The 27,324-nt window shown below is 40.8% G+C and overlaps 1 protein-coding gene across 1 annotated transcript; it reads left to right on the top strand.

The window, feature by feature from the left end:
• Nucleotides 1-23,733, top strand: LOC117507622 (zinc finger protein 419-like). Its single transcript, XM_034167445.1, has 6 exons — nucleotides 1-124; nucleotides 1,502-1,767; nucleotides 6,599-6,720; nucleotides 6,801-6,996; nucleotides 21,469-22,574; nucleotides 23,415-23,733. The coding sequence occupies exons 1-6, from the start codon at nucleotides 96-98 to the stop codon at nucleotides 23,649-23,651; spliced, it is 1,956 nt and encodes a 651-aa protein (XP_034023336.1). The 5' UTR covers nucleotides 1-95; the 3' UTR covers nucleotides 23,652-23,733.
• The last annotated feature ends 3,591 nt before the right edge of the window (nucleotides 23,734-27,324 follow it).

Below are 27,324 nucleotides of genomic sequence, written 5' to 3'. Positions count from 1 at the left end.
AGAGGTCCAGTGTTTGTGAGTTCAAGCTGGAATGAAACAACAGCTTCCTGGAGTAACATCACATACGCCTCACAGCTTCAACAGGAACTCTGAAGATGGAAATTGTGGAGCAAACTTTAAACAGGTATTTGGAAGCTCAGAGCTTAAGACAATGAGCCGGTGAGCCTCAGCGTAGCATTAATCATCACATCATGCGCATGTATTCAATCAATATTATATATGTAAATCTATGGCATGATAGAACATTTTAATTTTGTGCTGAAAGTTAGCATTAAGCAGTTGCAGCTGTCATCATGTTCGGGTGCATTTGTTTTCAAATTGTAAGATTTCTTAAATTTGTGCCAAGGAGGGAATCTCTTTAGGGTCAGTGACCCTATGGCCTTGTTTAGAGAAGTGTTTCATAAATGTTAAAAAAATTCATATATTTGCAGTTTAGTTGAATGATAAATTGAATTTTGTCTCATTTGTTTTTGTCTATAAGCACATGCAATATCAATATCAGTGCTCAGATGACAGCAGCTTCTGGGAAAGGTGCAAGTTGCAGTAAACTGTGATACCAAGCACTAAGGATACATGCTATCCAGTCACAGCAGATGAAACTTTTTTTACTACTGAGCAAACATCAATGTTAGACTTTTTTAGGTTCAGTGATTCCACGGCGTGTAGATGTTATGGCGTCAGTGACCCCATGGCCTTGGCGGAGGTTTGCAATCTCTGAGTGCTTCTAGTTTTATTCTGTTTTTATTTTTCATGGGGGATGATTTATGTCTGTGTTCACCTTGCACACTGGGTAGTCCACCTGGATTCAGGTACTGCTGCACTCCTAATTGTGAGAATCTTTCGTGCTGGCTCCATACCACATTCTGGGTATTCGTAATGTCTGTCTCATACGACTGCAGCTGGAGTTCTGTTTGTTTTTCCAAGTTGTGTGAGTCGTATAGCATTCATGTTCTAGTGTGATAGGGCCCTAAACAAGAAGCAAAATTTAATTAATTGGTGCGTGAACACGCATTAAAATATTAGTCTTAAGAACAGGGGTCACAAACCCTAGAGATCAGTCTGCCTCTTTCTGCTCCAACCACTGTTAATGAAAGAAGTCAGATGTGCACAGCAAATCATGGTTGCAGCAGGTGTCCAATGAAAATGTGCACAGTTGGGGATCTCAAGGAGCACAGGAAAATTTAGTTGTCATGGCCTTATAATTCATCAGCCTGAACGAATGGAGCAGCAGCAAACAATTAAGTCAGCCTGTTTTCAGTCATTCCTTCACTGTCCTAAACCAGTTGGTGTATTATTGCACATTGAGGTTTGGTTTATTTTGATCCAACACTTGGCACAAACGGTCAACATCAATAACTTATTGGAAACTGAAATTGCTGCTTTCCATTTACTTCATGAGTCATAACTGGACTCACTTGAACTCTACATCAAGTCTCTACTTGATGGTTCACTGGTTTTGTGACTCAGTTGTTCAATGACTTTTCTTCTGTGATTTTCTTAGGGATTCTACAAACATGTCTAAAGCCCAGCAGCTGAGAGACATGCTGAAACTACGGCTAACGACGACTGACAAAGAGATATTTGAGTTGTTTGAAGAAATGATTGCCGACTATGAAGGAATGATTGCAGACTATGAAGGAATGATCACCGACTATGAAGGAATGATTGCAGGCTGTAAAGAAGAAATCCGTCGTTTACAAGAAGAGAACAAAGGGGGGAAAGTGCTGGATGCTGTCTTTAATCCTCATGTTTGCTTATACAGAGCAGGTTTGTTCACTAAACTTCATGTTTATATTGTTTATACTGTATAACATGATGTTAACTATTCTACCAGTAAATCTGTGAACACTTATGCAACAGACTGCAAATGATTTTATAAAAAAGATGTTACATTTTGACATATGTAAAAACCTCTGGATCAATTATTAGTGTTCATTCTGGATGTTTCCACGTCCTCTTATCCTCGATCATCAGTGATTTTTGACCTCAGAAAAAACAAAGACGAGGATTATGGTGGCAGCAGTTTGTATTATAGCACATGGCTTGGTTTATTTTGATTCAGCACTTGGAACAAAAAGGTCAACATCAACAACTTACTGTAAACTGGAAATGCTGCTTTACATTTACGTCATAATTCATAACTGAGAATGATTTGATGATCACATTTGAGGTAAAGTCGTTCCATATTCTGCACACAAGTTGGAAAATAAGCTGGATGCTAATATTCAGTCCACTAAAGAGTTCTTACAGACGCAGAACTTACATTCATGTTTTAATTTACTGCTCAGTTTGTAGTATGGTGTAGGCAGTCATTGTTAGTCAGTATCACTGGTCTGTATTTAGGGTTGCAAAGGGGTGGAAAATTTCCAGAAAGTTTCCGATAAATTTCCATGGGAAAGGAATTTTGGAAATATTCTAAATTGGAACCTTTCCATGGGAATTATGAGAATTAAATGGGAATTGGGGTAATTTAATGGAAAGGTACCATATCAAAGCAGAAATAATTGTTTTGTAATAAGCAGACATATATCCAAAATAATATGATTAAACAGATTTATTTGTTAATTAAATAAACTTGAACAATCAATCTTTTCATTGAAGAACACAAAGTTGAGTTAACTATTACTCAAACTATACTTTGGACAGCAGCATCAGAGGTGAGTCAGTTGCATAGACTGCATGTGCGAAACATTCATCTGCATGTCTCTTACTGGTTTAATCCATATGGTCAAAGAATCCTCTAATGCCAGAGGGACCAGGAGTTGATGAGAGGGTATGTGAATCTGATGCGGCTAATGCAGATTAATTTTTCCTTGAAGTGGAATGCCTGTCTGCTGCATGCTCAGAGCCTTAATGATTTGTTGCACCTTGCAGTACACTGCTGCATACATGACATTCTTCATGTATGGCTTTTCACAGTATTTGCAGATATACACAGAGAAGGTTACAATAGTAAGAATGCTAATGCAATAGCAAGAACAAATAAATAGTGAGCATAGCTACACAGCTGGAATAACCTGCTAGATATTTAATATTCTAATCAATCATGTCGAGTGTGGTTTTGAGCACTGAATTTAAACTATCCACAAACTGTCTACTGATTATTTGCCAGATGTGAAGCTAAGACATCAGGCAGTCTAGCTTCAAGTTCTTAGTTGAGGAGTTGATGCATCACCGTAGTGATATATAAGGTTGTTGTTGCACTAAACACGGCAGTGAAACTGTAAACTTAATGAGTGATCAGAGACCACTGATGTAAGAGGCATGATGTCAACATTTGTGACAGCAATACCACCTGCGAGAACCAAATCCAGGGTATTTCCACTAATGTGCATTGAGTCCCGAATGCATTGCCGAAACCCTAATACATCCACAATTTCCATAAATGATTTGCAGAAGGGATCAGAAGGCTTATTTATATGAATGTTCAAGTCACCAATGATCAGAATGTTATCTGCACGAGTTGACAAGTTAGAGATAAATGCACCAAATTCATCTAAGAATTCAGAATATGGGCCAGGAGGTCTATATACAGTGACAAAGTAATACGGCTGTTTTTTATTCTTCTGACCTTGTCGGTGCGTAATATCCTGAGCAGAGCGGATAATCAGATGCTCAATCGAGTTATATTTGTGACCCCAACAGCTAATAAGCTAAATCTAGATTTATAAATAAGAACATCCTCGCCTTGCTTCGCATCATGAGGAATGTGACTAAATGCAAATGCTGGTAGGCAGGCCTCATTTAAGGGGAGAACAGCTGTAGGTTTAAGTCAGGTTTCACATAACCCAGTCATATCTAAGTGATGATCAATAATTAGATCATTAATCAACAGTGATTTTGAGGATAGTGATCTTATTGTAATGAGACCCAGACTAAGGACCTCAGTGGGGTTGACAGTCGGACTGTTTGGGTTTAGCGATGTTTCCAGAGTTCTAGAAGTCAGTTTAGGTTTGAGACATTCCACCCGCGTTGTAGGTAGCAGACATGAAATCTTTGATATTGCTGGAACAACCATTGGGCCATCCTCAATTTCAATATCATCAAATGTAGTAATGGGTATTAAGTTTGCAAATCATATCCCTCTATATGATTTTTATGGACGCTATATGCAATGTTCTATTTTCTGGTTTTCCACAGTCCAGCATTAGGAGTCTCCAACTGGTTCAAAATGCTGCTGCCAGACTCTTGACAGAAAGCTGAAAGTTTGATCACTGGCTTCCTGTCGCTGTGAGGTCAGATTTTAAAGTTCTGGTGTCTAATATATAAAGCTGACCGTGTGTGCGCGCGTGTGTGTTCGCTATGCACAGCCACGGTAATTAAGCAGTCCACACTAAACATGCTATGGTGACTGGGGGCACCAAGAGGGAGGTCACTTGGGACCTTAGGTTGAAAGCGTACGCGCGCGAACACACACATATGTACTGGCCCGGGCTTTGCGTTCTCCGGGTGCAGGACTACTTTGTGTCCCTGGGGTGAATAAGAAGTCTGTGGGTCATAGAGCTTTCTCTTATCGTGCCTCTGTTCTGTGGAATGATCTCCCTGCATCAATAAAACAGTCAGATTCTGTGGAGACTTTCAAGTACAGACTTAACACGCACTTATTTTCCCTTTCGTATGGCTAGCATACTGGCATAGTATAGTTCTATGCTTTTTACTCTTAATTCATTTTAATAGGAAACGGAGTGTGCCGCTGCTTCAACTTTACCTAAATTCTGGGTCTTGTTGTTTAATGCTGACAAATTATACTGTATTTCTTGTCTTTCTGATGCCTGATTCTGTTTTTTCTCTCTGTTTAAGGTGCAGCTTCATCCAGAGATGGGTGTGGTATTTGTGCTGGAGACCCCCCTGTCCTGTGCACCAACAGCCTGTATTTTTGTTTTGTGAATTGTTCTGTAATTTATGTTTGTAGCATGCCCCAAGCAGAGGGTCACCCCTTTGAGTCTGGTCTACTTAAGGTTTCTTCCTCAGAGGGAGTTTTTCCTTACCACTGCTGCTCTGGGGGTTAGTAAGATTAGACCTTACTTGTGTGAAGCGCCTTGAGTCATCTCTGTTGTGATTTGGTGCTATATAAATGAAAATAAGAAAAAATTGCAGTCATCCAGTCTAGAAGAGACAAATGCATAAATTGTCTCTGCATCAGCCATAGATGGGATGGTACAAATGTTCACACTATTTCACAGGTGGGAAAAAAGCTGTCCTCGTAATATCGCAAATGTGTAGGTCAAGGTTCCTCACTTTGTCAGTGTGATGTATGGCAGACGAGCCTAGGATTAGGGTTAGTTGTTCAAATTGATGCTGATAACTCGCTGGACCACATCTGGAACACATCGGGTGGGATCGTCACAACGAAATGTGTGCAAGTGCGCGGATCAAAGTCGTGCAAGTGTCAGGGCGCCTTTAGACTGTTTAAACCTGACCTTGTCCCCACTCTTAAAAGCCTCCTCCTTCTACAGCCTCAACTCTCCGAGTTTAGGACTGAACAAGGGTTTGTCGTTGTTATACCTCACCGTCATTTGTGATGGAATGCAGCAGTCTTCACAGAAGCTGATGTATGAAGTCACAGCATCTGTGTACTCATCCAGACTGTTGGTGGCAGTCTTGAACATATCCCAGTCTGTTTGTTCTAAACTTGCCTGTAGATCCTCCACAGCCTCACTGCTCCACATTTTAGATGTCCTCACTGCAGGTTTGCAGAGTTTTAATTTCTAATTTCCTGTAGATAGGAATCAGGTGGACCATGGCGAATGTCCCAGAGTGGTACATGGGACGGCATAAGCATTGTTCATAGTTGTGTAACAGTGATCCAGAATTCTGCACTCTGTGGTCAGACATTTGATGAGCTGTCTGTATTTGGGAAGCTTGTGGGAGAGATTCCCTTTGTTGAAGTCACCCAGGACAATAACTGAAGAGTCTGGGCTAGTCTACTCCACACGTGAAAGTAATTCACTGTTATTTTGCTTACATTTGAAAATGTACACAAATGTTCAATACATTGTCAAATGTGCAGTATAATCCCAAGTGTGTTATACAGTCTTAAGTGTCAAAATTTTATTATTCATTGCAAAATGTAAAATATTTTTAATCTGCCTTGTTTGCACTATTTATCTTGGTGCTTTATACTTTTTATAGTATTCTCTACTTTTTATAGAGAAAGTGTATTCTTGAGTGAATGTTTCATTGTTTTGTATTGATACATAAGCGGAGCATTGCTCTTAATTTTGTTTGCTGTGCCTCCAATGGCAGTAAAGCATCTTTGTCAAATCTATCTTATCTGTGTAAATGTAAACTAAAGCTGGTGTAAAAAATAACCTCTGAAATTTAAAAATGAAAGTAAAGCTGCCCTCGATTGTAAAATTCAAGAGTGAACACTGAATACATATGTCTCTCCCCCCCCCCCCCCCCCCCACACACACACACACACAATCCACAAGCAAAAAACAACAAAAGAAAAACTACGCAATCAGTCATGCCGATAAATTGTCAGCCTTTATTGAATTAAATTTAACATGCTGTTCTCAGGTGACATCCAGAAACACATTGCAATGTTTTATAATGTTACTCATTTCATCCATTTACGGTAAATTCCTCATTGCAGACATGCACCAGCTGTTGGTGCGTAAAGAAGCTGTTCGCCTTGCACAACAGGAAGAACACTTGAATCTGGACCAAAATGACTTAAAAGCTCCAAACATTAAAGAGGAACAGGAGGAGCTGTGGGTAAGTCAGAAGGTAAAGCAGCATCATGGGCTGAGGGAGGCTGATGATCACTAAGTACATTTTCACTGTTGTCTTTGAAGAGTGAAGATGAAGAAAACCCACAGTTTTCACAGCTTCATCAAAGACAAAGAGATCAGAGCACAGAAGTGAAGCTTCTTTCCAGCAATGCAACTGTACACAGAACACTGAAAATAGAAGCTCGTAGAGACGACCATGGAGGACCACAACCAGCCAGCGACTCGGGTCCATGCAGTCATTTACAACCACTTACTGATGGTAAGACAGACTGATGATATTTGGAGTTAAAATAATTACTAAATTTTAAAGATGAAAGGCGAAAGGAGCATTGAAAATTGAAAACTACATATTTTGTAAGGTGGAGAATAATTTTGTAATGTTTATAATGTTTTGAAACACTGACGATCAAAATTTCAGCAAACATTATTTGAGATTTCTTTTTTGCAACTGCAGCATTCTACAGTTTTTTACCAAAACAGAAGAGTTTGAAATTCTCCTTGTGAATCTTGTTGCAGAGAGGAAAACTCAAATACAGAGTACTGGTATTGTACGAGGTCTGTTAGAAAAGTATCCGACCTTTTTATTTTTTTCAAAAACCTGATGGATTTGAATCACATGTGCTTGCACGAGCCAACCTTGAACCTTCATGCGCATGCATGAGTTTTTTCACGCCTGTCGATTATGTCATTTGCTGGTAAGCAGCCTTTGTGTGAGGATGGGTGGAGTCTCTCGTTGTTTTTCTTTGCAAGGAAAATGGCGGAACGACTGGAGCAGCGCGACTGCATCAAATTTTGCCAGAAACTGGGCGACAGCCAGGTGGAAACCATTCAGATTATTCAGACGGCTTTCGGTGATGATCCTATGGGCATCACACAGATTAAGGAGCGGTACAACCAGTATAAAGACGGCTGCACAACGGTGGAGAGCGAGCCGCGCTCCGGGCGGCCATCAACATGCTGAAATGACCAGATCATTTCCAAAGTGAACGCTGTGGTGATGCGGGACCGTCGTGTGACTATCCAAGAAATTACGGCAGCTTTGGCACAAATTTCGCCGCCACTCCTTTTCATGGCCAAATCTTCTGTCACAGTGGAATGTGCCGAAAAAGTGCTGATGGCAGAGCAAAAGCACCACCGTGTTGAATTCTCACAGGACTTGCTGGACTCGGAAAAATGATGCCCACCTCTTCCACCATTCGGAAGATTCAGACGGCTTTCGGTGGCTTTTCAGTCGTGTGACTATCCGAGAAATTGTGGAAGAGGTGAGCATTTCACAACATGTCGTGTGAGGCTTCAACACGGTGGCGCTTTTGCTCTGCCGTCAGCTTCATGCCGAAGCCATCGGCATGAATTTCACTGCCACTCCTTATCATGGCCAAATCTTCTGTCACAGTGGAATGTGCCGAAAAAGTGCTGATGTCCACCTCTTCCACAATTTCTCGGATAGTCACACAATGGTCCCGCATCACCACAGTGTTCACTTTGAAAATGATCTGGTCATTTCAGCATGTTGATGGCCGCCTGGAGTGAGGCACGCTCTCCACCGTTGTGCAGCCGTCTTTAAACCGGTTGTACCGCTCCTTAATCTGTGTGATGCCCATAGGATCGTCACTGAAAGCCGTCTGAATAATCTGAATGGTTTCCACCTGGCTGTCGCCCAGTTTCTGGCAAAATTTGATGCATTCGCGTTGCTCCAGTCGTTCCGCCATTTTCCTTGCAAAGAAAAAACGACGAGAGACTCCACCCATCCTCACACAAAGGCTGCTTACTAGCAAATGACGCAATCGACAGGCGTGAAAAAACTTACGCATGCACACGAAGGTTCAAGGTTGACTCATGCAAGCACATGTGATTCAAATCCATCAGGTTTTTGAAAAAAATAAAAAGGTTGGATACTTTTCTAACAGACCTCGTAAACAGGTTGTATTACTGTGAGTTCTCTCCACATTTTTGTGAAGAGGTGCAGGAATGTCTCGGTGCAGTGAATGAGCTCAAAATAATGAAAAATGTGACACCCAGAAACTGCCTAGGGTTCAAAGTCAATTATCTTTGGAATACTCTTGTATTCGATAAGAGTTTGGATTTAGTCTCCTTGTACAGGGGATCCTCTGTAGTTGTAAGACTTTAGGATTTGGTCCTGTCTTGTGGTATTGCCATTTCGAAGCACTCTGTTGAATGTGAAAGGTTCTTGCAAGGATCATTCTAAACAGGGTTCAGTCACAGTTACTTGTCACTCGGTGACCACATCATTCTGGCTTCACATCTAAGACGAGCACTGCAAGTACTCATTGAACTTGGATGTTAATATGAGCAGTGATTCTTTGCAGCCTGTTGGTTTTTGCAGCACATTTGATTTGGCTACCTGAGCTGCTTTGTGGGGCGTCCTGAGAATTCATGGAATTCCTAGTATGTTGCTGGGCATCACAGCCAGACAATACACAGATAGTGTGGCTGCTCCTCAGAGACTGACTTCTTTGCAGTGAATTCTTGCATTCATCTGCTGTGTCTTCTGGCTCCTGTGTTCGGTGTTTGCATAGACTGCGTATTGGGTAGCAGTATAGAGTCCAGCAACATGGATGCCTTGTCCTGTGGACTTTGGTGACTTCAGTGTAATCCCCACTAACTTTCAGGGTCTAATTATCAGTGATGAAAGTCGGCCATGGAAAAAAAAGGACAAGGATGCATTCTGGTGCATTTTCAGGTGTATTTACCCACCAAACCTTTTTCCAAAGTTTTTTTTCTTGGGTCAGGTCAATTTTCCCACCCCAGTCCTTTCACACAACTTAACGTTTTGGCTCAGAAAGTACACAAAGCAAATGACAATTCAAAGAACTCAAAAATAATAATTCTCAGTGTCAATTCAAATGGAACAATAGAAGTATTTATGGCACATGAATGCATTTATGCATCTCTGAGCATATCAAAGATACATGTTTGTTTTTGGATCTGAACAGTTCGCATTTAAGTGTCTTGGGTCAAAATGTCCCACATCATCATCATCTTTGCATACAAACTCTGTACAGACATTCCACTAGACATCAAAGTGTCCAGATTTTACACACCAATTCATGACCTTAGATGAGGAAAAGACACACAATTTCATGAAGAAAAAGAAAGGATACCCAGTACTTTGGTTTTGTGAACTGCAAGTATTACAATTGCAGAAAGCACACAGTTACATTCAGTCTGGAGAACACTGAAAATGTTGAAGGTTGAAATTCTGAGAAAATGGGTCAAGTTAAATGGGGGAAAAGTGTTAACTTTAACTAAATAATTATTAAATGTAGTGTTGGAATTAAGTGTGTGTCTCTTTTCTAAATGTTTATATAATCTAAAATAAAGTTATTGGTTTAACCTACAACCCCTATTCCAATGAAGTTGGGACGTTGTGTGAAATGTAAATAAAAACAGAATATAATAACTTGAAAATCCCCTTCAGCCTATATTCAACTGAATACACCACAAAGACAAAATATTTAATGTTCAAACTGATTAACTTTGTTTTTGTGCAAATATTTGCTCATTTTGAAATGATGCCTGCAACACGTTTCAAAAAAGTTGGGACAGTGGCAACAAAAGACTGGGAAAGTTGATGAATGCTCAAAGAACACCTGTTTGGAACATTCCACAGGTGAACAGGTTAATTGGAAACAGGTGAGTGTCATGATTGGGTATGAAAGGAGCTCAGCTGTCCCAGTCCGCTGCCAAGCTGCAGATCCCTGTCAATTGCTGATATCAGCCTATGACGGCGAATATACAGCGCATAGATTATGTATTGAGTATGTATGAAGTATGTAAGGCAGATGGCATATGCAGCCAAAATTTTGTGCAGCTCAAAAATCCTAGAAACTGAAAAACATGCCTCTGCGGATAATTGTGTGCGTGTGCGGGTGTCGACTCATACAAGCATGTTTCATGCATATTGCAGATGTTAAGCGAATATGAGCCAATTTTGTGCGCAATGCATACGCAAATCCTCCTAAATACCAGTGGGACAGGGCCCTAACATTCACATTGACGGGTACAGCCTGGAAGCCGTGGAACACGTCACATACCTTGGATCAACCATCTCTAACTCACTCTCCGTTGATGCAGAGATGAACAGCAGGATTGCGATGGAAGCAGCAGTTATGGCAAGACCAAGCCGCAGAGTCTGGAACAACTCCAGCCTCACTGAGAAGGCAAAACTGCACGTCTACCAGACCTGCGTGCTCAGCACACTCTTCTACAGTCAGGCATGGAACGCCTGCGCCAAACATGAGAAACAGCTCACTAGCTACCATCTGAGGTACCTTAGAGGAATTCTGCACATCGGATGGCAGGACAAGGTGCCCAACACAGAGGTCTTGGAACTCGCCAACATGAGCAGCATGTTCACCATTCTTGATGAAAGGCGCCTTCGTTGGCTTTGCCACATCAGGAGAATAGATCTGGGCCACATTCCTAAAGCTCTACTATACGGTGAGCTGGCAGAGGGCACTCGTTTGGTTGGTCAACCACGCCTGCGCTTCAAGGATGTCTGCAAGAAGGACATGAAAATGTGGTGCATCAATGTCAACGTGGGAGCAGTGTGCAGAGGACCACAGCCTGGTGCCTTACTGTCAGAACAGGTGCACAGAGTAGGAGAGGAACCAAGGCCTTGCTGAGCAATGAGTCAGGAGGAAGGAGCGACAGCCTCAGCAAGCATCACGGTTCATGTGCCACAGATGCAGCAGAGATTGTCACTTGCGCATTGAACTGATAAGTCATTCACGCAGGTACAGATAGAAACAAAAGACAAAAATTGCCTGTATATTTGTATTGTCAACTGTGTCTGTAGCATGGCCCAATCAGAGGGTCACCCCTTTGAGTGTGATCTGCTTGAGGTTTCTTTCTCAAATCATCAGAGGGAGTTTTTCCTTACCACTGTTGCCTGTGTGTTGCAGCCGATCTGCTCTGTCAGCCTGATCCCGTCAGATCTCAGAAGCTAAGCAGTGCGGGACCTGGTTAGTACTTGGATGGGAGACCTCTTTGGAACACCAGCGGCTGTGTGTGTTTCTCCAGCTAACACTGGAGTTGTGTCAGGAAGGGCATCCGGCGTCAAACCTGTGCCAAATATCAATGCAGATCTGGTTGTATCCGCTGTGTTGACCCCTGAACACAAAAAACGGGAGCAGCCGAATGGACAACCAACTGTTGCCTGTGTGCTTGCTCTAGGGGTTGGTAAGGTTAGACCTTACTTGTGATGTGCCTTGAGGCAGCTTGGTGATTTGGCACAATTGAAATTGAATTGAAAAAGGGGGGGGAAACCAAACACACAAAGCAAAAAGCAAACTGGACGCAACACCATATATATATATATATATATATATATATATATATATATATATATATATATATATATATATATATATATATATATACTTCTCTCAAAAATTCTTGAAAGGGTAGTTGTAAAACAGCTAACTGATCATCTGCAGAGGAATGATCTATTTGAAGAGTTTCAGTCAGGTTTTAGAATTCATCATAGTACAGAAACAGCATTAGTGAAGGTTACAAATGATCTTCTTATGGCCTCAGACAGTGGACCCATCTCTGTGCTTGTTCTGTTAGACCTCAGTGCTGCTTTTGATACTGTTGACCATAAAATTTTATTACAGAGATTAGAGCATGCCATAGGTATTAAAGGCACTGCGCTGCGGTGGTTTGAATCATATTTATCTAATAGATTACAATTTGTTCATGTAAATGGGGAATCTTCTTCACAGACTAAAGTTAATTATGGAGTTCCACAAGGTTCTGTGCTAGGACCAATTTTATTCACTTTATACATGCTTCCCTTAGGCAGTATTATTAGACGGCATTGCTTAAATTTTCATTGTTACGCAGATGATACCCAGCTTTATCTATCCATGAAGCCAGAGGACACACACCAATGAGCTAAACTGCAGGATTGTCTTACAGACATAAAGACATGGATGACCTCTAATTTCCTGCTTTTAAACTCAGATAAAACTGAAGTTATTGTACTTGGCCCCACAAATCTTAGAAACATGGTGTCTAACCAGATCCTTACTCTGGATGGCATTACCCTGACCTCTAGTAATACTGTGAGAAATCTTGGAGTCATTTTTGATCAGGATATGTCATTCAAAGTGCATATTAAACAAATATGTAGGACTGCTTTTTTGCATTTACGCAATATCTCTAAAATTAGAAAGGTCTTGTCTCAGAGTGATGCTGAAAAACTAATTCATGCATTTATTTCCTCTAGGCTGGACTATTGTAATTCATTATTATCAGGTTGTCCTAAAAGTTCCCTGAAAAGCCTTCAGTTAATTCAAAATGCTGCAGCTAGAGTACTAACGGGGACTAGAAGGAGAGAGCATATCTCACCCATATTGGCCTCTCTTCATTGGCTTCCTGTTAATTCTAGAATAGAATTTAAAATTCTTCTTCTTACTTATAAGGTTTTGAATAATCAGGTCCCATCTTATCTTAGGGACCTCATAGTACCATATCACCCCAATAGAGCGCTTCACTCTCAGACTGCAGGCTTACTTGTAGTTCCTAGGGTTTGTAAGAGTAGAATGGGAGGCAGAGCCTTCAGCTTTCAGGCTCCTCTCCTGTGGAACCAGCTCCCAATTCGGATCAGGGAGACAGACACCCTCTCTACTTTTAAGATTAGGCTTAAAACTTTCCTTTTTGCTAAAGCTTATAGTTAGGGCTGGATCAGGTGACCCTGAACCATCCCTTAGTTATGCTGCTATAGACTTAGATTGCTGGGGGGTTCCCATGATGCACTGAGTGTTTTTCTCTTTTTGCTCTGTATGCACCACTCTGCATTTAATCATTAGTGATTGATCTCTGCTCCCCTCCACAGCATGTCTTTTTCTTGGTTCTCTCCCTCAGCCCCAACCAGTCCCAGCAGAAGACTGCCCCTCCCTGAGCCTGGTTCTGCTGGAGGTTTCTTCCTATTAAAAGGGAGTTTTTCCTTCCCACTGTCGCCAAGTGCTTGCTCACAGGGGGTCGTTTTGACCGTTGGGGTTTTTCCGTAATTATTGTATGGCCTTGCCTTACAATATAAAGCGCCTTGGGGCAACTGTTTGTTGTGATTTGGCGCTATATAAATAAAATTGATGATCAATCAATCAATCAATCAATTTTTTTATATAGCGCCAAATCACAACAAACAGTTGCCCCAAGGCACTTTATATTGTAAGGCAAGGCCATACAATAATTATGTAAAACCCCAACGGTCAAAACGACCCCCTGTGAGCAAGCACTTGGCTACAGTGGGAAGGAAAAACTCCCTTTTAACAGGAAGAAACCTCCAGCAGAACCAGGCTCAGGGAGGGGCAGTCTTCTGCTGGGACTGGTTGGGGCTGAGGGCGAGAACCAGGAAAAAGACATGCTGTGGAGGGGAGCAGAGATCGATCACTAATGATTAAATGCAGAGTGGTGCATACAGAGCAAAAAGAGAAAGAAACAGTGCATCATGGGAACCCCCCAGCAGTCTACGTCTATAGCAGCATAACTAAGGGATGGTTCAGGGTCACCTGATCCAGCCCTAACTATAAGCTTTAGCAAAAAGGAAAGTTTTAAGCCTAATCTTAAAAGTAGAGAGGGTGTCTGTCTCCCTGATCTGAATTGGGAGCTGGTTCCACAGGAGAGGAGCCTGAAAGCTGAAGGCTCTGCCTCCCATTCTACTCTTACAAACCCTAGGAACTACAAGTAAGCCTGCAGTCTGAGAGCGAAGCGCTCTATTGGGGTGATATGGTTCTACGAGGTCCCTAAGATAACATGGGACCTGATTATTCAAAACCTTATAAGTAAGAAGAAGAATTTTAAATTCTATTCTAGAATTAACAGGAAGCCAATGAAGAGAGGCCAATATGGGTGAGATATGCTCTCTCCTTCTAGTCCCCGTCAGTACTCTAGCTGCAGCATTTTGAATTAACTGAAGGCTTTTTAGGGAACTTTTAGGACAACCTGATAATAATGAATTACAATAGTCCAGCCTAGAGGAAATAAATGCATGAATTAGTTTTTCAGCATCACTCTGAGACAAGACCTTTCTGATTTTAGAGATATTGCGTAAATGCAAAAAAGCAGTCCTACATATTTGTTTAATATGCGCTTTGAATAACATATCCTGATCAAAAATGACTCCAAGATTTCTCACAGTATTACTAGAGGTCAGGGTAATGCCATCCAGAGTAAGGATCTGGTTAGACACCATGTTTCTAAGATTTGTGGGGCCAAGTACAATAACTTCAGTTTTATCTGAGTTTAAAAGCAGGAAATTAGAGGTCATCCATGTCTTTATGTCTGTAAGACAATCCTGCAGTTTAGCTAATTGGTGTGTGTCCTCTGGCTTCATGGATAGATAAAGCTGGGTATCATCTGCGTAACAATGAAAATTTAAGCAATACCGTCTAATAATACTGCCTAAGGGAAGCATGTATAAAGTGAATAAAATTGGTCCTAGCACAGAACCTTGTGGAACTCCATAATTAACTTTAGTCTGTGAAGAAGATTCCCCATTTACATGAACAAATTGTAATCTATTAGACAAATATGATTCAAACCACCGCAGCGCAGTGCCTTTAATACCTATGGCATGCTCTAATCTCTGTAATAAAATTTTATGGTCAACAGTATCAAAAGCAGCACTGAGGTCCAACAGAACAAGCACAGAGACGAGTCCACTGTCCGAGGCCATAAGAAGATCATTTGTAACCTTCACTAATGCTGTTTCTGTACTATGATGAATTCTAAAACCTGACTGAAACTCTTCAAATAGACCATTCCTCTGCAGATGATCAGTTAGCTGTTTTACAACTACCCTTTCAAGAATTTTTGAGAGAAAAGGAAGGTTGGAGATTGGCCTATAATTAGCTAAGATAGCTGGGTCAAGTGATGGCTTTTTAAGTAATGGTTTAATTACTGCCACCTTAAAAGCCTGTGGTACATAGCCAACTAACAAAGATAGATTGATCATATTTAAGATCGAAGCATTAAATAATGGTAGGGCTTCCTTGAGCAGCCTGGTAGGAATGGGTCTAATAAACATGTTGATGGTTTGGATGAAGTAACTAATGAAAATAACTCAGAACAATCAGAGAGAAAGAGTCTAACCAAATACCGGCATCACTGAAAGCAGCCAAAGATAACGATACGTCTTTGGGATGGTTATGAGTAATTTTTTCTCTAATAGTTAAAATTTTGTTAGCAAAGAAAGTCATGAAGTCATTACTAGTTAAGGTTAATGGAATACTCAGCTCAATAGAGCTCTGACTCTTTGTCAGCCTGGCTACAGTGCTGAAAAGAAACCTGGGGTTGTTCTTATTTTCTTCAATTAGTGATGAGTAGAAAGATGTCCTAGCTTTACGGAGGGCTTTTTTATAGAGCAACAGACTCTTTTTCCAGGCTAAGTGAAGATCTTCTAAATTAGTGAGACGCCATTTCCTCTCCAACTTACGGGTTATCTGCTTTAAGCTGCGAGTTTGTGAGTTATACCACGGAGTCAGGCACTTCTGATTTAAAGCTCTCTTTTTCAGAGGAGCTACAGCATCCAAAGTTGTCTTCAATGAGGATGTAAAACTATTGACGAGATACTCTATCTCCCTTACAGAGTTTAGGTAGCTACTATGCACTGTGTTAGTATATGGCATTAGAGAACATAAAGAAGGAATCATATCCTTAAACCTAGTTACAGCGCTTTCTGAAAGACTTCTAGTGTAATGAAACTTATTCCCCACTGCTGGGTAGTCCATCAGAGTAAATGTAAATGTTATTAAGAAATGATCAGACAGAAGGGAGTTTTCAGGGAATACTGTTAAGTCTTCTATTTCCATACCATAAGTCAGAACAAGATCTAAGATATGATTAAAGTGGTGGGTGGACTCATTTACTTTTTGAGCAAAGCCAATAGAGTCTAATAATAGATTAAATGCAGTGTTGAGGCTGTCATTCTCAGCATCTGTGTGGATGTTAAAATCGCCCACTATAATTATCTTATCTGAGCTAAGCACTAAGTCAGACAAAAGGTCTGAAAATTCACAGAGAAACTCACAGTAACGACCAGGTGGACGATAGACAATAACAAATAAAACTGGTTTTTGGGACTTCCAATTTGGATGGACAAGACTAAGAGACAAGCTTTCAAATGAATTAAAGCTCTGTCTGGGTTTTTGATTAATTAATAAGCTGGAATGGAAGATTGCTGCTAATCCTCCTCCTCGGCCCGTGCTACGAGCATTCTGACAGTTAGTGTGACTCGGGGGTGTTGACTCATTTAAACTAACATATTCATCCTGCTGTAACCAGGTTTCTGTTAGGCAGAATAAATCAATATGTTGATCAATTATTATATCATTTACCAACAGGGACTTAGAAGAGAGAGACCTAATGTTTAATAGACCACATTTAACTGTTTTAGTCTGTGGTGCAGTTGAAGGTGCTATATTATTTTTTCTTTTTGAATTTTTATGCTTAAATAGATTTTTGCTGGTTGTTGGTGGTCTGGGAGCAGGCACCGTCTCTACGGGGATGGGGTAATGAGGGGATGGCAGGGGGAGAGAAGCTGCAGAGAGGTGTGTAAGACTACAGCTCTGCAGCTGAGATGATGATGAGAGATATATATATATCTATATATCTATAGATATATATATATCTATTTGTGGCCCTGCGACAGACTGGCGTCCTGTCCTGGGTGTACCCCGCCTCACACCCTATGACTGCTGGGATAGGCTCCAGCCCCCCGCGACACTTAATTGGACAAAGCGGTAGATGAATGAATGAATAATGTGATGTTGTTGTCAGCTGGGATTGCCACATTGATCACAACTAAGGTCTTCTTTCCCTTGTCAATCACCGCTATGTCTGGTCGGTTGGCTTGCAGCTGCTTGTCTGTCTGGAATTTGAAATCCCACAGGACTTTAGCCCTGTTTTTCTCAACCACTTTTTATGGTGACTTCTAATTCCGTATGCAGCACAGGTGTTGCTGTATACAATTCCCGAGACTTGGTTGTGCTTCAGTGTATGCTGTCCCCGCTTGCATCTTGCTATTTTGTGCTGGACTCCCTGGGGTACATTTCCACAGCTTGGGTCCTGTTGGCTGTGGTAAACTCCTGCCTCAATGGATCTGGTGCCTAGGGCTGCTTCTTGTACTGCCGTGATCAGATTGGGGTGTGATTCTTCCGGATATAGCAGGAAATCCAGTTTTTCTGACCTGACAATGAGGCTCTTGTGAATCATACAAATCTGCATTTTTGTTTAATTTTCTTTTGGGGGTGGGGGTGCGTTGAAGTGCACATAACGCCCACCGACTGTCGAGCAGTCGGTCAGTGTGATCTGAACACACTCAATCCAAAATTCCTCTTTTGAGCAACGGAGCCTTTGCGAATTTATCTGTGGTGAGTGAAAATTGAAAATAAATCATGACAACAGTACTGCAGCACTGTTTTATCAGCTAATATTAGATGCACAATCAGTGGGTCCAGCGATTTATTCAGACTGAACTCAAATATGAGTAAATTAAGTACTTTTATTTTTTTGTTGATTCTTGTGGCATTTTGTACATGCAGAAATGTGCTCCTCCCTTAAAACGTACCCCTGTGAACAAATCAGGCTCTGTCATCTTCTGTGGTGTTTTGTGCAGCACTGTTTTAGCAGCTAATGTTAGATTAGCCTTAGCTGCACAATCAGTGGGTCAGACAATTTATTCAGACTGAACCCTAATATGAGTAAATTAAGTACTTTATATTTTTTGGGTGATTCTTGTGGCATTTTGTAAATGCGGAAATGCGCTCCTCCCTTAAAACGTTCCCCAAGTGCATAAATCAAGTGCCTCAAGTGGCCTTTAACAACAGGTGGCATTCTTATTGTTGAATTGCTTCCACCTTCTGCATCAGTCTGTTATAGCAGTACTAAATCCTCTTGATGAGTACAGTGTCTTTCAGGTATTTAAAAAGCCAACACTTCCCCACTTGACCCTATGTCTAAACTACTTCTGCAGAAACTTATTTCAGGCCTATTCTTCTAAATTCTGAGAGAAGCGCTTGCTTTTCTCTGGAATATTTATGACAATACATGAACATGCTGCAGTTTCTGCCGTAGTCCATACCGATGCTTTACTAGGAGGAAACGAGTAATGTTCAAGAAAGTATGATCAATTCTCAGTCTAGCAATAGTGATTTCATCCTTTCTTTTCCACCTGTTTCTTCCACAGTTATTTACTGAATCTGTCACTTTACTTGCTATTGAAAATAAATGCCTACCCTTAGTATCTTGCTCCCAGCATTTTTGCCTTTTGTAAGTTAATTTCCCTCCAGACAATACACTTGCCCTCTGCTTTGAAAAGATTGACACTGATGTCTGTGCTTTCATTTGTCATGTTTCTGGCGATCATATCCATCTTCTCATTTCTTGGGATACCTATATGTGCTGGAACCCACATCAGTGTTATCTCAACCCTTTTCCTTGCCACATCCCCAGTCGGCAAAAGAATGTCATGAATGAGGTCTTGCCGACTCCTGGATGAACATGTCCCAATACTATTGATAGCTGACACAGAGTCAATTCAGTGTGCACTGTTTAATTAAATGTATTTAAGTAGTGTGTGTGTGTGTGTGTGTGTGTGTGTGTGTGTGTGTGTGTGTGTGTCAGGGGGGAGGTTCAGCGCATCATGCTAGGTGTGCCATATATTTTCCTGCTTTTTTTGTCCTTTGCCAATCGCACCAATGCAGAGCCTCTGTGATTCTTTTAGGCCCACCTTCTCAAGCCACTGGTAGGTCTTCTTGACTTCCTCTGTCTGTTGTTGGTACATCCCATGGAGGGACTTGGTCTTTCGTGATTATATCCTCCTCCCGTTCCTTATCACCCTCTGTCTTCAGCTGTCTGAGGCATTCTTTTAGCAGCTGATGTCAGGGGACCATCTTTTTGATGTATTCCTGGAGGCTCCTTGTCTCATCTTGGATTGTGGTTTTGACCCTCACTCATCTTCACCCTCCCTCCTTCCTTTGCTCATAGAGCCTCAGGGTGCTGGACTTTGGGTGGAAACCTCTGTGCATTATGTGGAGTTTTCATGTCTTGACGTCGGTGACATCTATCTCTTCCTGTGGCCAACTTATTTTCCCAGCTGGGTATCTGATGACTGGTATGTGTTGATGGCTCGGATCTTAGTATTACCATTGAGCTGGCTTCTCAGCACCTGGCTGACCTTCTTGCATTCTTCATCATGGTTCCTATTGGCTTGTGGAATTCCCAGGTGTATGTGTTGTACCCTGGCATATGTTGAAAATATTGTGCATGCCCAAAAATTTTCAGCGGACTCGCGTATTATGTTTTTCCAACATGCACTTAACGTATACAGAACTTACCACTAACTTACTAGACATATGCCAGCGTTTTTAATATGGTTGGCATACGTTGGCTAAATCGTCAAGGTGTGACAGGGGTGTTAGCCAGTCTGGATGAGTACCTGTTGTTAGTAGCCCATCCATTTGTACTGCCAGGCGCACATGTGCTGCTAGCTTCTTCAGTAAGCAGGTGTGGATCATAACAGGCCCTGTTGCTGTCCAGCTCTTTATCTTGTTGTTGGATGTCTACCTTTGTGATGTTGACAGGTTCTTGTTCTGGGAGGTGGTTGTGGTGTGCTCTTAGGTCCACCAGCCACTTGGCATCAGTGTTATGTGATGCCTCTTTCTCCCAGATGGTCTTCCAGTCTTCTCAGTCTCAGTTCTGGGTGGGTCTGTTTTTGTTACCATTTTCTCCTTTCAGCTGGGCGTACACCCTGGATGGGTCATTGGAGAACAGGCCATTTATTTTTTTTTTACCTCTGGTGTATCTCTTCAGCTGAGTAGCCAAAGATATGAGCCTTTGCTTGGCAGTTTCCATAGACATCTTGTTGTATTTATTGTGCATCCAAGACCTCGCTCTCATGATGCCCTTCTGTACCTCTGTTAGTCGGCTAACATCCTTTTGGGCCCTACAGAAAGTAAAGGAAAAGGAATATTAGGCTGTTCAAAAAAATAGTGTCTACACTTTGTGTCCATTATTACACCCTTACAGGTGACCGTTATTTAAACCCGTGGGCAGCAAATGTTGTACATGCTGGTTGTAGTGCATGTCTCTCTGAAAAACTCTAGGAAAATTGGTTATTCGAGACATTGTTCAGAAGAACACTGTACTCTAATTAGGTTAGAGGTTGATTTGCAGGAGGGAAAACATGTATAAAAAAGTGCAGAAAAGGAGAGGCTGCTTAATTAATCTCAAATGCTTTAAAACAGCAACCAAAACCAGAAAGCCATGGAGGAAAATGGAACACCACCATTCGAATGGAACTGCAGCCACCCATGACAATTTTAGAACTTTAGCGATAAGCAGAACTAAATGAAACTTGGACACAATTTTTAGTAGCAAACATATGAACACCACACAAGTTTGAGCAGGAACTCACACTGCAATCAGCTGTGATTGCTCATGTCACTTCTGTCCAGTCATATCCTGTCAAGGCAAGAATTGTGTTTGGGTTTCATTTAGTTGGGCTAATCACCAAAGCTCTAAATATGTAATGGCTGGCTGCAGTTGAAGAATATGTGAAACATTCCTGATGTATATGTTTCAGAGTATCAGTTCCATCATTGTAATAACTTACTGAAGTCAGGCTATGATCATGCCTTTGCAACTTTATCTTTTGTTAATGAATGTTATTTTAAATGTTGTCCATTTCCTTGATTCTTTGCAGACAGACCGAAGTTGTTGCTGAATAAAAATGAAATTCTCCCTGAACAGCAGGCGTGGAATCCAAGCATTGATCAAGAGGACATTAAAGGGGAACAAGTGAATCTCTGGATAAGTCAGCAAGGACAGCAGCTTCATCTGCTGGAGGAGGCTGATATTACTATGTTCTCTTTCACTGCTGTCCCTGTGAAGAGTGAAAATATTGAAGAAAAAACACAGTCATCACGCGTTCATCAAAGCCAAAGTGATGAGTGCACAGAGGCCGAGCTTGTCGCCAGCAGCTCAACAGTACACAGAATACTGACAGTAGAAGATGATGGAGACAAATATGAGAAACCACTGGAAAAAAGCAAATTCTCTGTTCCCAACATTACTAAGAAAGATTTTAATATCTTTCATCATGATGATGTTTGTCATGTGAACTATTCAAAACTATACACAAGACAGCAAGCAAGTGAAAAACCATTTAGCTGTCCTGACTGTGGTAAAAGATTTGGCCTAAAGGGCAACCTAATTAGACATGTTACAATTCATACTGGAGAGAAGCCATTTGACTGTTCTCGGTGTGATGCAAAATTTAGACGAAAGGACAATCTGATCGCACATATGAGAATTCATACAGGGCAGAAACCATTTGGTTGTTCTCATTGTGGTAAAAGATTTGGAGAGAAGGGCAATCTGATCAATCACATGAGAATTCATACAGGAGAGAAACCATTTTCCTGTCCTGAGTGTGGTGCAAAATTTAGGCGAAAGAATAATCTGGTTGGGCACATGTTCATTCATACAGGAGATAAACCATTTGTGTGTTCTGAGTGTGGTAAAACATTTGGACAGAAAGGAGATCTGAAAACACACATGAAAATTCATGCAGGATATCGACCATTTGGCTGTTGTAAGTGTGGTAAAAGATTTGGGCTAAAAGGCAATCTGAACAAACACATGAGAATTCATACAGGTCAAAAACCATTTAGCTGTTCAGTGTGCGGTAAACTGTTTGGACAGAAAGGCAGTCTGATCCCACACATGAAAATTCATACAGGAGAGAAACCATTTGATTGTTCTGAGTGTGGTGCAAAATTTCGTCAAAAGGGCAATCTTATTGCACACATGATAGTTCATACGGGGGAGAAACCATTTCACTGTTATGAGTGTGGAAAAAGATTTGGGCATAGGGGTGATCTGAAGAAACATTTGCTTATTCATTCAGGGCAGAAACCATTTGGCTGTTTTAACTGTGGTAAAAGATTTGTACAGAAGGGCAATCTGACCAAGCACACGAGAATTCATACGGGAGAGAAACCATTTGGATGCTCTGTTTGTGGTCAAATATTTGTATTCAAGTGTAGTCTCATCAATCACATGAGAATTCATTCAGCAGATAAAATGTTTGATTGTTCTGTGTGTGGTAAAATCTTTGGGCTAAAGGGCAATCTGATCAAACATTTGAGAATTCATACAGGTTACAAACCATTTGGCTGTTCTGAGTGTGGCAAAAGATTTGGACGGAAGGCCTATTTGATTTCACACATAAGAATTCATACAGGAGAGAAACCATTTGCCTGTTTGGTGTGCGGGAAACTATTTGGACAGAAGGGCAGTCTGGTCCAACACATGAAAATTCATACAGGAGAGAAACCATTTGACTGTTCTGAGTGTGGTGCAAAATTTCGTCAAAAGGGCAATCTTATTGCACACATGATAGTTCATACAGGGGAGAAACCATTTGATTGTTCTGAGTGTGGGAAAAAATTTGGACAGAAGGGTGATCTGAAGAAACACTTGCTAATTCATTCAGGGAAGAAACCATTTGGCTGTTTTAGCTGTGGTAAAAGATTTGTACAGAAGGGCAATCTGATCAAACACACAAGAATTCATACGGGAGAGAAACCATTTGACTGTTCTGAATGTGGCGCAAAATTTCATCAAAAAGGGAATCTTATTTCACACATGATAGTTCATACAGGGGAAAAACCATTTGACTGTTCTGAGTGTGGAAAAAAATTTGGACAAAAGGGTTATCTGAAGAAACACATGCGAATTCATATGGGGCAGAAACCATTTGGCTGTTCTAAGTGTGGTAAAGGTTTCACACAAAAGGGTAATCTCATTAAACACATGAGAATTCATACAGGTCCAGTTCCTGCCAGAACAAATAGGTCCCAGCAGGAAGACCTATTAGATTAGACGGAACTTTATTAATCCCTTGGGAAGACTCCCTCAGGGAAGCACAAACTGAAGGTTCCAGGGTGATTCTTAGACTACAGGCACTTATGTCCTTTGATCATATTGTATAAAAAACAGAAAAAAGGGGAAATTTCACACTTTTCTAGTTATCTTTACAATTAGTGTGTTAAGAAATTTGTTCTAGTAGTCTATTTTTCACCTTTTTTTTTCAGCATCATTATATGCAAATATTGCCGTTTTGTGCTTCTCCCACACCCAGACTTTTGATCTTCAATGATAAAAATGAATGGTAAAGAAACGTTTTTTTCTAATGTTTCAAAATATCTCTGAATAAAATATCAGTAAAATAAAACATAATTGGGATATTCAATGTCATACAACTGTTGTGACTTTTTTTTTAAACAAAATGTAGTTGTCCCACACTATTGCCATAATTTCCACCACAACACTGTAATGTCCCTTTAAACAGTTTGTATGAAAGATTGTTTGGGTAGTTTCTATGGAGATAAACAGTGACATCAGAGCACATGTGTATATAGTGCCAAATCACAACAAATAGTTGCCCCAAGCCGCTTTATATTGTAAGGCAATGGTGTGGTGGAAATTACATTTACAAGGCCAATAGTGCCCGTAGTTAAAGAATCACCCTCCATCAGCATTGAATAGCAGCACACAGGGTTAGAAGCACATAGATTTTCAAAAGTAAAAATAACTTTGCAAAATATAAATACCAGAAATACTGGCTGCTGCTGTTCCTCTCTTTCCTGTCCTCTGTCTTCCTGTTACTCCTCCTCCCCTGCCTCCCGAGTGGGGAGTTGTACAGTGTGATGGCCTGAGGGGCAAAGGAGTTTTTTAGTCTGTTGGTCCTGCACATGGGAAGGCACAGTCTGTGGCTGAAGAGGCTCCTCTGGTGGCTGGCATCGTCCATAATATCCAGCAGTTTGTCTAGTGTTCTCTGCCACCGTCACCAGAGACTCCAGCTTAATGCCAACCACAGAGCCAGCCCACCTGTTCAGTTTGTCCAGCCTGGATGTGTCCTTTGATGTGCTGCCCCCCCCCCAAGCAAACCACGGTGTAAAAGAGGATGCTGGCTATATGGATTGGTAGAACATCCACAGGAGTTTCCTGCAGATGTTAAACAACTGCAGCCTCCTCAAGTACAGCCTGCTCTGTCCCTTCCTGTGCAGGTGTTTTGTGTGAGTTGTCCAGTTCAATTTGCTGTCCAACCACAGCTCGGGGTACATGTAGGAATTGAAAGAGGTGAAATAAAACCTGTTGTTATCGCTACAACACTACGCGTGTTCCGGTTGATTTCAGGTCTATTTTCAGATTTCAGACCCTTACCATGACAATCTGTCTGGATCGTGTATCACGTTTGTTACAAACTACAAAGCAACATGATTAGAAAAACCAAGTGAGACATGGAACGTACTCCATACATATCTAAACTGCGTCGGAAAAACACATTTAAAGCTTACCAGCTAACGACAATGACCACATTAAGTTCTTCATGGAGGAGAAGAAAGCTAACTGGTCTGACTACAAGCCTAAAACCATCAGCAGCTTTCATATTCACGCAATACTGTAAGTTCACATGTTTATGTATATATAATAGCCATAAACTATTAACCTTAACTTTTTGGGTCTGTACGGGAGTATCCGACCTCTGTTTTTTGCTGTCAACACTTTGGGCTGATATTTCCCGTACAGCCCTCACGCTCTGATAATAATCCTTTAATATTGTCATTTGGAACAAGTAAAAGGAGACAGGCAAAATTATTGATGTAACAGTCCCCAATGACTATGACCTCAATAGGGCTGAAAGGGAGAAAATCACAAAATACCAAGACCTTAAAAATGACCAATGAACAACTTGGTCATTGAAAGAAATTAATACCAGTTGCGGTGGAAGCAACAGGCCTCATGAAGAAGAATCTGAATAACTACTTTGAGGCATTCAATGGTCACCCAAGCGCCCATGATGTGCAGCTATCAGCAATTAAGGGAATGGTCACGATCTTGAAGACAGCCCTCGGACACAATACCAGTAATGTTTCAGATGCAACTACACACTGGGGCCCATTGCATTCTAATTCTGATCTGTAAATTAATAAACTGTTATGATGCAGATAATGACAATTACATTTGTCTTCATTTTTAACATCAAAATTTGTACATTATTGTTTTCACAGTTTCTTAAATTGCATAAAAACAATGTAAAAATGTATCTATCAAAAGGTTTGTGCCCATATTGACTGTTTAATTTTTTGTTGTTGCAATTTTAAGATTGATCTTTTAGTGTTATGGCTTTATTAAAAGGTGCTTCATCATAATTTTGGGAAAATCTGTAACAGGTGTTTCTGTACAATATTTTATAAAACGTTTTGCACAAATCTGTAACAGGTGTTTCTGTACAATATTTTATAAAACGTTTTGCACATTTATATACTTTTTCCACTTCATTTGAATAAGAATTGCTTTCATTAAAAGTTTATTTTAGATTTCAGGTCATTTAAAGAGTTTTGTTAGTAGCATTTACTGTTAGTAATGAATTTTCTATACCCACTTAACTCCCATTAAGGGTGACAAGGGGGCTTCAGCCTATCCCAGCAATCATAGGGCAAGAGGTGAGACCCTGGACAGGACACAAGTCCATTGCAGGGCCACCTACAGGGATGAAAATGGCCAAAGAAAAAAAACTGAAAATTGGTGAGGTCCAACGGGCCACCATAGGCCTGCCGTAGGCCCCCAGCAGGTTACAGGGGCAGCACCCATGGTGGGGGCCCACAGGTTTTGAGCATTTTAGAGGCATTTCGGGGCCACTAGCGAGACCTAATTAAGTGAATTTCCATTTTATCTTGGAGTATGTGGAAACCTGACTGTAATAAAAGAATCTATGTAGATCTTCTATCAGTGAAACCTGCCTAGTGCCATAGCATATGTACTTATACCTACATTTGTGGTATAAAAGTCATCCTGTGGACCAGCTGTACTGCAGTCTATGAAATTTACCAAAATAAAAATAAAATTGATGTAGGCTGATTTCAGCATGCAGGCAAAATATATCTTGTCATTTTTGAATGATATTAAAGAGTAAACACTGAAGGAAATCAATTGTAAAGCCTGAAAGAAGTTTCTGTAGCAACTATTTTAGCCATAAGGTCAAGTAAGAGGGGGAAGTGCAGTGGTAGGCACAGATAACCAAAAAATTTACTTCGATAACATAATCAGATGACTGAAAAGTTATCTTTGATAAAGATAAAATGATAAACCACCCAAAAATGTATCAGAAGTTACAGATAACCGATAAATTCCAGTATTGTCTCCAGTACATTTGCAACTACTAATAAACTGAAGTTGAGTTTTAACACCATGATAGCTTCTGGTAGCATCAATAGTGACAACAAACCTAAACAATGAGCCCACACTTCTGTCTTTGAACATCATGCCCCCTGCTAGAAGCTCTTGTTTACTACATGGCTTTCAGCACCAAAGCAAACTGAGATCAGCCATAAACCTCTGCTTTCTACCAATCACAATGCTCCGGTCAGGCGGAAGTCTTGGAAAATAAAGCAGTGCTGACTTATGGTTTTGATTTCTAAATAACATTAATACCGATAGAATAACTCCATTAATGTCAATTCTGTCATTTGTACAAAGTTAAAATATAACA

The sequence above is a fragment of the Thalassophryne amazonica genome, chromosome 3 (assembly GCF_902500255.1).
Source record: "Thalassophryne amazonica chromosome 3, fThaAma1.1, whole genome shotgun sequence".
NCBI lineage: Eukaryota > Metazoa > Chordata > Actinopteri > Batrachoidiformes > Batrachoididae > Thalassophryne > Thalassophryne amazonica.
The sequence above is the reverse complement of the archived record's forward strand: the minus strand, read 5'-3'. Positions and strand labels throughout refer to the sequence as shown.

Coding starts and splice junctions, on each gene's coding strand:
- LOC117507622 (XM_034167445.1), top strand. CDS start 96: ATGGAAATTGTGGAGCAAACTTTAAACAG. Junction 125..1,501: donor GTGGAGCAAACTTTAAACAG/GTATTTGGAAGC, acceptor TGATTTTCTTAG/GGATTCTACAAACATGTCTA. Junction 1,768..6,598: donor TGTTTGCTTATACAGAGCAG/GTTTGTTCACTA, acceptor TCCTCATTGCAG/ACATGCACCAGCTGTTGGTG.